This window comes from Ischnura elegans, chromosome 12 (genome assembly GCF_921293095.1).
Source record: "Ischnura elegans chromosome 12, ioIscEleg1.1, whole genome shotgun sequence".
NCBI lineage: Eukaryota > Metazoa > Arthropoda > Insecta > Odonata > Coenagrionidae > Ischnura > Ischnura elegans.
Window position 1 is genome coordinate 74,499,063 of NC_060257.1, and position 14,831 is coordinate 74,513,893.

General features: G+C 38.7%; 2 protein-coding genes across 2 annotated transcripts; both read left to right on the forward strand.

The window, feature by feature from the left end:
- The first annotated feature begins 652 nt into the window (after window positions 1-652).
- On the forward strand, window positions 653-3,535 carry LOC124169531 (cuticle protein 7-like). Its single transcript, XM_046548169.1, has 3 exons — window positions 653-748; window positions 1,829-2,101; window positions 2,706-3,535. Exons 1-3 carry the CDS (start codon window positions 737-739, stop codon window positions 3,198-3,200), a joined length of 780 nt encoding a protein of 259 aa, XP_046404125.1. The 5' UTR covers window positions 653-736; the 3' UTR covers window positions 3,201-3,535.
- Window positions 3,536-8,481: 4,946 nt separating this feature from the next.
- Window positions 8,482-10,957, forward strand: LOC124169625 (cuticle protein 7-like). The gene is made up of 3 exons (XM_046548271.1): window positions 8,482-8,584; window positions 9,744-9,998; window positions 10,307-10,957. Exons 1-3 carry the CDS (start codon window positions 8,573-8,575, stop codon window positions 10,763-10,765), a joined length of 726 nt encoding a protein of 241 aa, XP_046404227.1. The 5' UTR covers window positions 8,482-8,572; the 3' UTR covers window positions 10,766-10,957.
- The last annotated feature ends 3,874 nt before the right edge of the window (window positions 10,958-14,831 follow it).

The window sequence follows — 14,831 nt, forward strand, 5'->3', positions numbered from 1 at the left end:
GAAATGAGAGGTAGTAGCACTGTAACACAGTTATTTTAATAAATAACTGTGGAAATCATAATAAATTTCAATAAATAAATGCTGAAAAGTACAACTAACTTTCATTGAATACGTAGAACTTCCCCAATATCAAGCCTGAATCGTTGAACATATTTCATAGAGATGCGTTTTTTTATCGGGACCTATAAACGGACAGTTATATTCCCAATATAAGTTACCGTAATCGCTAATTATCGGTATTAAAAATTATCGTATTCTGAAACTGAATTTCCAAACTATCCAGACCTAGTGGCCATGGGCACCGTCTTCCTCGCTCGGCTGTCCGACGCTCTCGAAGGGCGACCCGCTGAAGGAGTTTACCAGTGCTCCACCACCGTGACTGGACCGAGTCCGAAGGGTCATTTTGGCCTCGTGGAGGTGGTGGGAGGGATGGGAAAAACTCGGCCCGATTTACCGGAGTGGGAGGGACAATCAGAGGCGGATGCCGTGGAACCCCACCACACTAGCCGCCCGCGACCTTGACAACAGGGTGTGGACCTTCGAAGCGTCCGGACCCGGCGAAGATAGGAGGAAGCTCTCGATTTGGGAGGGGCAGGGTGGGGCTGAAGGGGTTGGGGGAAGCTGGATGCGAAAAGATAGACGCTGGAGGAGAGGGAAGAGGTGAGGGTATATAAAGACGGATTGCGGCTTCGGAAGGCATCCATCCCTGAGCTCTCCAAGAGGCAAGGAAGTCACCATGAAGGTCCTGGTGAGTACCCACTGAATACAGCACTTCGGCCACTTTGATTTCTACGTCCAAATCAGTTCACACGGGATATATTCCGAGCAGAAATACGTCAATCGCAATCCTGAACTTTTTGGATACTAAGATACATCTGACGCTATCTAAAATTGTTGTACCAGAGAAATTTTGATGCCTTCAAACGTTGCTGTTGGCATCTCATCCAAACGTATAAATTGCAATCCAAAATAGTTTCATATCTACCGCAACTTTTTAATGTTTATTCGACTTTATAAAAATATCAGGCTCCATAATTATACAACCCATGCTATCTTAAATAATTATAACAAAGTTCAGCGATCCATGTTCAGCGATTGAAATTTCCTCTTTGCAAGTTGTTATAAATTTCTTTAGAGAAGCATAAAGAAAGAAAATATATAGTACTTTGTTGACTTTTGAAAGCCATAGTAACATTTCACAGGTGTATTTACTAAAAACATCAATATTTATTCCAAAAATCCCGTTTAGCATTCAAACCGTTGACGCTGAAATAATCAGATTAACAATCATTTACTGCACCCAGTTATGGCCGCGCTTTCACTTCAGCATTTAAACAACACGCAGCAAGCCTAAATAAGTTAGATGCATTCACTAAGTACCAAGTATTACAGTACAGTAGCGCTCTTATATCTACTTCACGATTTCTTAATGTATTAGCAAATAGATCAGACATCACGTAAGAAAATTGCACATGCAAACTAAAATAGGCCCGCTCTCTTAAAATCAATCACGTAGACAATTTGATAAAATCAACTTCCATTCATGCAAAGGGAAGCAAACGATCACCTCTGATGGATAGCAATCCCGCTTTTCGCCGTCAACATTGGCCATGACTTACATTAAATGAAAGTGAAACCAAGAGAACAGGTGCTGCGCGAAGAAATCTGGTTCAGTTCGAAGGAAAGCGATAAAAAAAATCATGAGCATCCAGGAGAGAAAAAAGATGGGCTGGTGAAATGTCATGGACAAAAAAAAATAGACGATTAACGCTAAATCAACAAAGTTGGAATACCGACACTTTACTGAACTCATTTCTTTCTTTCACAGGTCGTTATCTCCGCTGTGCTGGCTGTTGCCGTTGCTGGTGATTTAGGCTTTGCCTACTCATCGGTTGCTCCTTACTGGAACGGCATCTACGGTGGTTACCCCTACTCTGCCTATCCCTACTCCGGCTATCCTTACACCGGTCTCCACGGCTTCCGCTCCGCTGTTGCCGCACCCGTTGCCGCTCCAGTTGCTCCCATTGCCGCTCCCTACGCCTATAACGTCGCCCCCTATGCCTATGGAGCTCTCGCCACCAAGAGCCAGTACCACGCTCAGGTGAGTTCAACGCCCGAATCTCCAACCGAAGCACCATGCGTACTTGCATTAGGCAAACATTCGCACTGCTTATTAATATCTCAAGAGCTAGAATTACGCTTCGGCGATTTCAATGCCTAAAATGATTAACTTTCCGAGCCATTTATTCCCAAAAGTAAAGCTTCACTCAATAAACCAATAGTAAAAAGAGATAGTCCACACAGAAAGCCTCTCACGTCAAAGAAAAAATATTACAATGCATTAATTTTGCAAGGAACTTCTTCAAAGCTTACTTTAAACCACCAAAAAACTCGGGAGGTTTCAACGGCCGAAATCAAATCATGTAAAATTTGTAACCAATTAAATTGCATTAATTTTTTTCCCATATTAAAACGAAAAATTTTTCTTACCTCTAGATAGTCATATCAAAGTAAAAATATTAAAGTCTGTACTTACCTAAATAAAATTTATATGGTATACAAAACTGCAAAATGATCCAATTCCCTCTATCAGACTTGGTTAATCAAACATGAATAACGAAAATAAAATTGAATTCCCGCATATTTTAGCACTTTCCAATGGTTTATTCCCCTTCTTACGACAATTTCTCTTTCATTTTCCACAGGATGAGTTCGGCCAGGCCTCTTTCGGTCATGCCACCCACGACCAGGCACACTCTGCCGTCCGCGATGCCTTCGGTGGTGTCACCGGGTCTTACTCTTACGTGAATCCCGAGGGCAAGGTTGTCCAAGCCCACTACACCGCCGATGCCGTCCACGGATTCCGCGTGGCTTCCAACGACCTCCCCGTCGCCCCCGCCGTCCCCGAAGCCCCCGTCTACCCCGAGCTCGTCGGACCCGAGCCCGTCCAGGACACCCCTGAGGTTGTTGCCGCCCGCGCCGAGCACCTCGCCGCTCACGCCGAGGCCAAGAGCCGCTCCCGCCGCCAGGCCATCCTCAGCCCCTTCGCCTACGCCCACCATGGAGTCCTCCCCTACTCCCATGGAGTCCTTCCCTACGCCCACGGTGTCCTCCCCTACGCCGCCCAGCACGTTCGCCCTGCCACCCTCACCACCGTTGTCAACAACCCCGGACACGCCTACTCCTACCGCGTCGACTAAGCTCGAAATAACATCCGAACATTCGCGAAACTTACTGACAAGTTCCGACGCTTCGATTCCCGCCCGGCTCCAACACCTGCGCCGGTAAAGGGTCGAAGAATTTTCCATCAAACCATCATCCAAGTCGGGATGAACTGACTGCAAGTGGAGGTGGCCGCTCCAGAGGACAGCTCCTGAAGGCCGTTTCCATCCTCTTTCCGTTGTGTGATGACTGTGAGTGTGTGTAGCAGAGTGAATGAGTCAACCTTCCCTAATTGCTGTCTCCCTCAACATCTATTCTATTGAATCGGCCGCTCCAGCGCTGAAGTTTAATAAATACCTTATTTCAATCAAAACCTACCTGGCATTCTTTATTGTGTATATCTCCTATCCTATGATTGCAAGGTCTACCAAAAAATATGAAAAAATATACCACATCAACCGTTTATAAAGTCTAAAATCAGCCTTTAAAATAGAAATATGGTAAAACTTAAGCAAAAATATTAATATCATCGTATTCCTCAGTTAAATTTCTGACAACTTAGCCTCATGATAACTATTGAAATTCAATTAATTTTAATGCATTAACAACTCTTATGAATAAAAATGTTTGGCTCAACTCAAGCTGTAAAGAAATATCATGCTACTAGGACATCTTATGATCTTAATAATGGCTTAAGCTCAGGAAAACAGTTGTACTAATATATGATAATGGCGGGGTGCTCTTGAACTACGATGTTGATGCTGAAGACCTCTCGTACTCGTTTCCGATAGTGATAATAGCGAGGTTACTTTCAATTAAAATGTAATCGAACCCAATAGTTCTCATTCCGTTATGTTAAATAGGATTTTTGGTTATTGCTGTGGTAGTTGATACGTTTTGAAGCCATCATTCAAAGATGACTCCCATCTAATTGAAAACAAAGTGAAATAAAACTGGTCGAATGCAATCATAAGTGTATAATAACAAAGGGAAATGAATTTGTATATGATTTAGCAATTTTGAATGAAAAATTGCGATTGTATTATTATAAAAGTCAAAATATAAGAAGTGATCTTACAATTAGTATGTATTCTTTTGGCCATGCTTCCGCGTTGGTCAAATAACTAACGACATTATTTCAAGAAATACAGCTGGCTTCTTCATGTCCACATTTAAGGTCGGTACGGTATTGCTAACTTTTCAACGGCGCGCTTACAGTGTGCCGCCGAAGTGTATCATTTCTTTCTATTAATACCTAGAAAATAAAGTTATCTACGGAACTAGAGAAGTCTTTCCAATGTTGCAGCCGTACTCGTTTCAGTAGAATCTTCCAGCCAAGTCTTTGAGAAGTTATTATTAATTTTGGAAGAAAATTTCTGTTGTTTTAGAGACAAAGGTATTTCTTTCCACAACATCGCGACATATTTGTTTCTGTTTCAACTGCGACGCTTGACGAAACGACTAATCATGCCAGTTAAAACTAGAAGGAGCGGGGTAAATGGATATCTAGAAAGACTATACCCGTCATTTTCACAGTTTGTCATTATTTTTAATATTTCTTCGTTCGTGTTAAAATTAATTGGTAATATCATTGAGTATAAAGAAGTTTCCTTTCTTTGCATATACAACTGAGCATTTTTTTTACAAATTATTTCACAGTAAAAATTTAAAATGAACAGCGGTCACGTCGCTCCTACTTTCCCTGCCCTGGCCTACCAGTTACCTTAGAATGGCAGACACGCTGCTTATTTCCCTTCAAGGTGTGATAAGGAATGTTAAGTGCGTAAATTTACCAACTAAAACATGGCCAGACGCAATATAGTTTAAATATTTCCTGAATGAAACACACGTTACCGTTATAAATAAAATAGAAATAATTAAGTTTCATGAGAAATATCATGCTGCTAACACATCTTATGATTTTAATAATGGCTTAAAGTCAGGGAAAAAGTTGTACTGATATCTGAAATGGCGGAGTGCTATTGACTTACGAGGTTGCTAATTTCCGCCTTTGACAAATAAGCGACGACAGTTTAAGCGATCCAGATTGCTTCTTCAGACCGTAGAGCCCCTTGATTCAGTTAGCATCTAAAATGGATTAACGGACACTCCGTTACGATAGGCTTCGTGAAGATTTGCTAATAATTTGCTTCCAAAGAAATCTAGAAAGTTGTCAAAGAAATCTTAAAATAGAAACGCACAACCCGTCATTTTGACGGATTTTGGTCGTCCAAGGTAGACAGATATAGACAGACGGTATAACTGCATTTCTATGAGAAAAAAATAATTATATCTTAAGTTTTCCTGGATATCATACAATTACTTATTACTTAAACAATTATTATATATTTTCAGAATATGTCAATAAAAATTACGACGTAAAATTTGCATTGAAATCAATTCCATTTATAACAACGAACTGACTTTGAATATGTTATGATTTGCCTTACACCGTAGACTGAAGACTAGACTAAACCTATTATGTCGATTCAGGAGCAGTTTATTTTTCGACGGCGTTAGCCATATCGTACGAACGCCAACATACGATATCTCCACTGCACAAACGCTCCACAATTGCCCACCGAATCAAAACCGCTCATCTATGAGCTCGACAATACGAATCCGCTAAGCTGGCAACAGCCAGAGCAGAAACGCCCACCTCCAAAGATACGAGAATTGGAGGTGAGCGTTTATCCTCCGGCTACTGCCAGCTGAGCGCATTCGTATTGTTGGGCTCCTTAATGAGCGGATTTGATTCGGTGGGCGACTGTTTAGGACTTGCGCAGTGGAGGCATCGGGTAGAACAGATCATATAAATAAAATAAGAGTGATAGACTGTAGCACAGATAGATTCAAAATGTCGTTTTCTCCATGATCGATATGAGACTATAATAAACGCGAGCGTTTGGACTTATTAATAGTTTAGTTTGCTTGTAGCGTTGCCTATCTTATATATTCCTTAATGCATGTTTCTGAATTTTCCAAGTATTTCTGACAGCATTATTTGCATTTTCTAGCTTCGTAGGTAGATTTCCTCTATGAGTAGTCAGAAATGTTTGTCTTTGCATGAATGTGGAAGCATAATTAGTTAGTTTTCGTGACATTTTTATGACCGTATGGCCTGCATGTGGGAATCCACTTGCATGCTGGTGATTGACCACCTTTTGCCAAACACCTTGGAGGTGGCTCGCAAGGTATTTTGTACAGGTAGATGAAATTGCTCCATTTATACTTTAAGATTTATACGAAAACCTAAACATTATTTTCTTTAGTGTAAACATTAAATCATCACTCTTTCTCAGTCCTTCAAGGTGCATAGCAAAAATGGAGTTTGAAATTGCGCGCTATAGTGATTCCAATTTCAATCAAACAAGTCTAATTACTAATGGGCAATATAACTTTCCCAAACAAATTCGTAAAATTAATTAATATAAATATCAATGCAACAATGGTCAAGTAAATTACACCCGTTTTTGGAGCCGCAGAAATTCTAATACCATTATTCTTCTTATTAAACGATTAATTCTACCATAAAAATGATGAAAATTTTGCCTCAAACCCGTTGTCTTGGATACCCGTAACTTTTTAATGTTTTCGACAACTTACTATTGCATGTTAGATTGATTCAAAGAGAAAAAAATAATGACCATACACAGCTGTCTGAAATTTTACATAATACATTATATTGAGCGTCCAACTGATGGAATAAAAATTTTATGTATTTAGTGCTTTCCAATAAACCACATGAAAGTATTAACAATTGGAGTGTTTTAGTCGGAATAACTGTCGTATAAGGAAACATTCTAATGGCAATGTGACCAAGGAATACGTTAAGCCTTCTTTTCAAAAACAAGAATGGACCTCAGCCTTTCAAAATACTGAAAGCTAATAGTGTCTTCATAAGCGATCGAAAAGTAAAAAGGGGTCGATAGTATTAAGAAAATATAAACCTGTCTAACGAATTTTCAAAAGCACAATCAACTTAGCTTATTGAAATGATAAAAGAAAGCGTATTTACTCTCCTTCAAATATCATAAAACCGTAGAAAGCTAGTGAACAACTATTGTATTCACAACTCTACGTGAATAAATGAATTATGCATCAATATGTACCCAGTGAGCTTAGCGTAATTTTCCGCGGTACGTTTGAAAAAGGGCATTTGTTTTCTACATGACCAGTTAAATAACCTCAAACTATAGGTTATTTTCGGTGCGGTACATTCAAGTGGATACTTACTTCCTAAAATCTTTGAACGTACGTACCTCTTCTTTAATCCCTATCTTTTCAGCAAATTTCCAAGCCTGCGTAGTTCACGGAATTCTTCATTATGTGCTAATATCGCCTGGATGAACGTTAGCCTCAACAGAAAACGCCTAAATTGCAAAGAATAAGTAAGTAATTAACTATCCATAAAATTATTATGAACATGATAAATAATTAAGGTAGAATTAATATGAGTCAGATAAGATTAAAACATCAAGATTTTACAATAATTTTAATAATATTGATAAATTTCCAGAGATTTCATCTAAAAATGGATACCTGTGGAAATAAAAAATACGAAGCATATCCTGTACCAACTTAGAAATGGACGATTTTACAAACTTTTTTAAGGTGTCTTCTGCTAATAGGTGAGATTAGGCAAGTTATTTAAAGCTAAAATCAAAAATTATCGAACAACACTATCTAAGTATAACCTAATAGACTAACTAAATGTCTAACCTTCAAGATGTTGAAAAACCGCAACATTACGTGGTTTAAAGTAAAACTATTAAAGATGTATGAGAGCAAAAAATTATCAAGAATTAACTATGCGCTTAAAAATAAATCGACCGAAAAATTATCGTAGACAATGCTGGTGTGCTAATTGAAATATAAGATGAATATAATGTTAATTGGCAAGATTATTTGGAGAGAGTTTTTTTCTGATTTCTTTCCAACAGCTCAAGATTTAACATTACCCAACAAGTTTTGACACTGACAGTCAATCAGTTTCACTTAAAAAGAACTACGGTGAAGACTGACTGCATATAGGAACGATTGACTTCAAATGAGGAGTGGAGAACGAGTAATGAATTCAAAAAACTTGTGCATGCAAACCTTGGGAGTTATTTCCCAGCTTTAAGCGCAAGTGCCAAAAAAGAAATAATAATCGAAGGATAAAAGAACGTGCACGCTTTTACTGAGAGCCACCCATGTGATAAAGCCATGGGGAGCGATCAAGTCGCAAGAAAAGGAGCAAACAATAACTGGGCGGAGTCGATTTGAGAGTCCTGGTGAGAATGGGTGGGAGAGGTTTGACAGGCTGGGGACACCTCAGGTATTTAACGAGGGGACACAGTATATAAGGACCAAGCCACACCGCATACGACATCCATCCCTGAGCTCTCCAAGAGGCAAGGAAGTCACCATGAAGGTTCTGGTGAGTGAATCGATCCCGACAAAAATACCATTCACTGAAAACGCTTCATCTGCCTTGCAGATATCAACTTTCCGAATTTTGCCACTCTAGTGCTGAGAGAACTCCCCCTCGAATATTCAAAATTTGCCTTTTCTCTAATGGAATTTCTCGTTTAAAACTTGAATACCCTAATATTATTATTAACTCACTAAACATACTCTTAACTTTCTATTTAAACTGCATTATATTATTTTTGTTATAATGGATTTTTTTCCTGAGCATAAAATATTTTTCTACGTATCTATCTTTAATGATACAATGCGTTCTCATGTAACTTTCATTATAAGTGGACTCAAACTTTGTCATTTTAAGCCTGTACCTAGAATTAAAAAAATTCAATCTGAAAAAATATCTAGGTAGAATTTTCTATTTAGAGAATAAAGTATGTTTGAAAAGAATGTATTCAGCATATTCGCAGAATTTCAAGATGACAGCGGAAGATTGCAGAAAGTAATACGAATCGAAAGGATAATGCGTTGCTAGATGCGTTCCCTTAGCCTACGAAGAAATTCTTCTGGTTAACAACGGTTCTTCAATCCAACCTCGTTCGATTGTAATACTCTGCATGATTATTGAGTCATATCCAGTTTTCGAAGCTTAGCAGTTTAGTTTAGTTTAGCAGCTATTAATGTGCATCTTGACCACCACTTTTGTGGATTTCCTTTCATTTTATCCTCTACTTTATTGCTGAAATTGATATCACTTCATACTCTATAGCTAATTATCAAGCGTGTCCAAGACCCATTCTGATAGTAATGCATTTCGATATATCTGCCTCTGTTCCTCTTTAAGTGTCATTGTTCCGTATTTTTCAATTAATTCCTAAATAGGTAAAGAAAATTATAGGCTAAATTTACATGTAAATTTAGCCCATACTTTGATCTAAGCTCCTGTAAATATTGCCATCCTAACTCACTTAACATATTGGACACTATGCTATTTTTATCGTAATACTAACCACGAATCTGACTTCCCAGCGCTGAACTCTATTGATTTCAGCAATCAGTTCTACTTCAAAAAATTCCCACTCGCTAAAAGCATATTCCAAGTGAAGTCTTACTAGGCTCAGTTAGCTTGTATCAATAATACCATATTACATCTCAATAATCTCATTTTTCAGGTCGTTATCTCCGCTGTGCTGGCTGTAGCCGCTGCAGGAAACTTGGGTTTTGCCTACTCATCCACTGCTCCCTACTGGAACGGCATCTATGGAGGTTACCCCTATTCTGCCTATCCCTACTCTGCACTTCCCTATACCGCGCCTGTGGTAAGCTCTCGCGTAGCCCCAATTGCTGCACCTATTGCCGCTCCCTACGCCTACAACGTCGCACCCTACGCCTACCACGGAGGACTCAGCAGCCAGTACCACGCTCAGGTGAGTCAACGCGTGACTTCATAATTCTTGTGAAAAAAAATACACATCTGGAGAAGAAAATAATTCTCTACACTGATGCATAAGATCGCGGTGAGAAAAATCATTATACAATTTCAACATCAATCAAACTATTGGAATGTCTTTGCTAGTCTTTGGTAGGCTTATCCATTGACTAAACAAAAAACTTAACTCAAACAACATATAAACCTTTTTTGATGAATCTGAAAATTCGATTTAAAACACGTGTATCTCTATCCCAGGTGGTCAATAATCCTTGCCTCAACTTTGAATGTTCCTATTCTTTACAGGATGAGTTCGGCCAGGCCTCATACGGTCACGCCACCTACAACCAGGCCCACTCTGCCGTCCGCGATGCCTTCGGTGGTGTCACCGGGTCTTACTCTTACGTGAATCCCGAGGGCAAGGTTGTCCAAGCCCACTACACTGCCGATGCCGTCCACGGATTCCGCGTGGCTTCCAACGACCTCCCCGTCGCCCCCGCCGTCCCCGAAGCCCCCGTCTACCCTGAGCTCGTCGGACCCGAGCCCGTCCAGGACACCCCTGAAGTCTCCGCCGCCCGCGCCGAGCACCTCGCCGCTCACGCCGAAGCCAAGAGCCGCACCCGCCGCGGGGCCGTCGCTGTTGTGGCACCCGTGTCCTACTCCCGCAGCTCTTTTGTCCGATATGCCAGCCCTGTGGTCCGCACCCTCGTGTCCCCAGTCGCCTATACCACCTACGGCAGCCCCCTGGCTGTTCGCGTCTACTAAGTCCTGCAACCACCAAGGAACTTGATCTCGACTGCTCAGCTTCAAGGGACTATTTTGTAAAACCATTATTTCCAACATACACTACCAATCCTCAGTCACCGCTATAATTTGGAGAGCTCCGACTCTGATGGAGTTGACTGTGAATATTTGTAAATATTCCTCAACATTATAATAAAATTTTGCTACATTGAACATTCTTTTTTGTCATTTCATATGTATGAATAAGGTTTTGTGTTTTGCCCAGTCCACCATGGTGGAGGAATTCGTTCCATCCTGGAGGGTGAAGAGAAATCTATCACTCTCAGTCCTTAACCTAGACTTTGAGAATAGTTATGCAGCAACGCCAATTTCTAAAAATGTGGTTTTAACATAAAAAAACATACGTTTGTATGCCCTAGCAAGAGACCAAACGTTTATGTCACCTGTTTGGCAGCTCTTTAAAAAGTAGAGTATTTCCCACGAAATGGAAAACTGCTAAGATATATCCCATTTAAAAAAGGGAAAACGAAACAACCTTAATAATTGTAGAGCTATGAGAACATTGAATATATTTTCAAATATATTTTTGGGTATTTTATGTAAACATATATACTTTCTGATAACCAGCTAAAAAATTCAGTTAATACTTCACTTGGCTTCGATGTTAATAGGTCAGCAATGAAAAACCTTACTAAATGAACAGATAATGTTATGAATTCCATCCATAACTGTTCTCAATTGCAAGCAATCTACTTTTACTTCAAAAAGGCTATTGATACAGCTCAACACAATATATTGGTAAACAAACTGAATATTATCGGCATTACGGGTTCGAAGTTAACTCTGCTATCTTCATTTCTGCAAGGCATGTTACTACATAAATAATTCTAACGAAATAAGAGCACGATAATATAGAAACGCACTTACTTTCATAAGATGTTTTTCAGTAAATTTTCGCGAAGTGCCCAGTGTTTGGAATTATGGAATGGAATCACCCGCAAGGGTACGCTTAATTCGAAAATTCTAAAGGAGAAATATCGCTTACCATAACCAGGATCGGCGTTCGATTTTGCCCCCTGAAATATTCGCACATTACCACAAACGAATATTGGTTCTACCTTTTTGGACAATGGTTTATATGGATAAATTAGCCAGTCACGCAGTGAATCAAGGTGTGGTTGGGGTAGGGGCCAAAACTTACAGGCGTTTAAAACTAGTACCTTCAGGGTAGGAGGCCAGTTACTTTAACTGAACCAAATCATACTTCGAGTATTCAACCTATAAGTAAATTCGACACGATAATTAAAAAATAATGTAATGAAATATTAAGATGTAAGTATTTTGGAGGAACGCATTGCTCACTAGACTTTTGCGGTAACCGAACTGCTTTAGGGTGGAGGACAGCCGACGAATAATCGAGGTGGACAGTTTAAGTCCTTGAGGTAGGTCAAGGTTCTCCTTCGTCATCATTGCTGCTTGGAGCTTAATCTGAGGAAACGGGAAGTGAAGGCTGAATGGAGGGTTGGATGACGTCGTTCTTGGAATCAAAGTTGGCGGTCCATACATAAAAGCAAACTTATGTTTGGGCAACGATAATGTGAACAAACAAACTTAGATGGTATAATAATTACTTTGTGAATTCGTTAAATAAATGAGATGTGTTGAATAACTAAAACAAATTGCTTCTGTAAACAATCCATTTACGGTATGGCACACAAAAACGTGGAATAATATAAAGCATCCTTAACATCACATCGCCCTTATAATACATAAATTTCTTCCTCTAGCACAAAAGGTAGGTTAGCCAAAACAAGCAATGAGACTCCCATATAATATCGACAGGACTTCCAGGAGTACAATCAGAAGTGCTTCGATTTTATCTCGGAATTTCTTCAGAAATTAAAGGGTATTTTCTTGTAAAACATCTCAGAAGAGTAGGCAAGGGAAAGAGAAGAGTTCCCTACATGCGAAAAAATAATGCCAATTTTGTTACTGCATAAGTTAGGAGAAAGGAAAAAGTAATAACAATTAGAGAAATACAGAAAAGTTAACGACGTACGGAATTTTCCAAAAGAAATTAAAAATGACAGAGCCCCGTGTATATTAGTTATATCCAAGTCTGAATGAACTTAAAGTACACAAAATTACGCATATTATCGTGGAATCAATGAAATAGTACAGAGACTGAATAAAAGCTTCAAACCTACAAACGCCAAAGTACAACAGAAAAACAAATGAACACGGTGAACGAAGATAATAAATCCATGAAAATAGTGAGGTGGAGGTAATAAATGAATGCGTGCGAACATGGAACGTAAAGTGTCTTGGTGACACAGTAATCAGTGACGTACAGTAGAATTTCAGGTAACTCACAAATTGGAGAACAGTGCCCAAGTTTTTGAATGGAAAGAGGAAAGACCCGTATTAAGCTGAAGAGTAGATCATACTTGATGCATGACCAGGTTCTTTCCTGGCGTATTAAGCTAAGTCTTCTCGGGTTTTACTCTGGGTGAGACGAATGCAGGCCAACGTGTCAATGGCTGCCTCTGCCATCGTGTTTAGGGCATGACTTACTCACTAGATATGTTGAGCTCCAGGGCCTATTACTCCATCCGCCCTTTATATAAGAACTTGGCTAATAAAGCTTATGACATGCTAAAAGGGTGAATAAAAATTGCCTTTTTCTTTCTCTAACAGCACATAAACATGGTTGGAAATAATTTCCATTTAAATTTCTATTTACGAACAGCAAATTATATACAATTTAGATTTACCCACAATTTCAATGATTATATATGGTTCAACACACTAGTCTAATGATAAGAGTTCTCTTCGTTTGCAATGTCCTAATACATAAGTTACTGATGTCTAATTAAATTTTGAAAATATTTCGTTTGGAATATGTTATTACATCCAAATCATGCTTATCAGATTTCTTATGAAGCTCAAAATTAAACTTAATAGTTGCATAAGGAGGAATATGAAGAAAAGAGACCGAGGAGATGAGAAGAAGCACTATTATTTTTGGAGATAAATAACATCCGAAAGAGGTAAAAGAGATAAGTAGTTCACAAATATTGGTCTACAATTAAGACTGACAATCATTTACTTGAAAACAATCATCTCTGATGAGATAATATCAGCCAATAATGGGTTTGTTCACCAATATTCGATACATTATATTTCAGCGTTGTTTTGATATGGGAAAAATATGATATGGGAAAATTTCCAGTCAAGAGATTTTGAGATATTGACGATTGTTAAATGAAAAAAGAAATGGATATAATGCAATGAGTAATACACAACTGATATATTTTGACTGGAAGAGGAAGGGAGAAACGCAATTTGCCTAGCTTTGGATTCCATTTTCGTCATAAAAACGAAAAATAGGACATATCATTAAAAAATTGGCTAAAGTCTTGAATACAACGTAAACCTAGATCATGTAGTAAATATACGAGCAAGTAATCAAAAGAGTGCCTAAAGTTAGATATTATCAGCCGCATTCATCCACAAAAATACACAAATGGAGCTTCAGTACAAATTTCCGATGAAATCACATGGAACCTAACTGTGTTGCATGTTTTAGTGCATGGGGTGACGACCCAAAGCACAAATTTCAGTAAAGAGGTAATTCTAAGAGCCAATTTTTTCTATTTTCCTGTGATTCAAAATTGTGAAGTGGTTTTACGCGCATTTTATTTATTTTCCCTCTTCTACATAAGTCCTTAAAGAATAACAGTGGTGAAATTAAAAACAAGTAAATCCCCACCAATGACAGGTCGCTTGATGGGTATAAAATAATTCACAAAAAATAAATACCTAAATAATAATTTGAAAAAGGAGTTAAAATTGCTAATATACTAATACCCAGGGCACGGGATAAAACCAGAAAAACAAGCATTACCAATCAAAACTTAAAAATTATAAATAGTAAACTTGATTTGAAATGAAAGCTGCAAAGAATGAGGTATATTTCCACTTTAATTATGACTAGTTCAACTAGTTTCGGCACATTCATAAGACATCTTCAGGTACTCTCAATTGTTGTACCAGTCAACATTAAAGTGGATTAGTTGCTTCCATT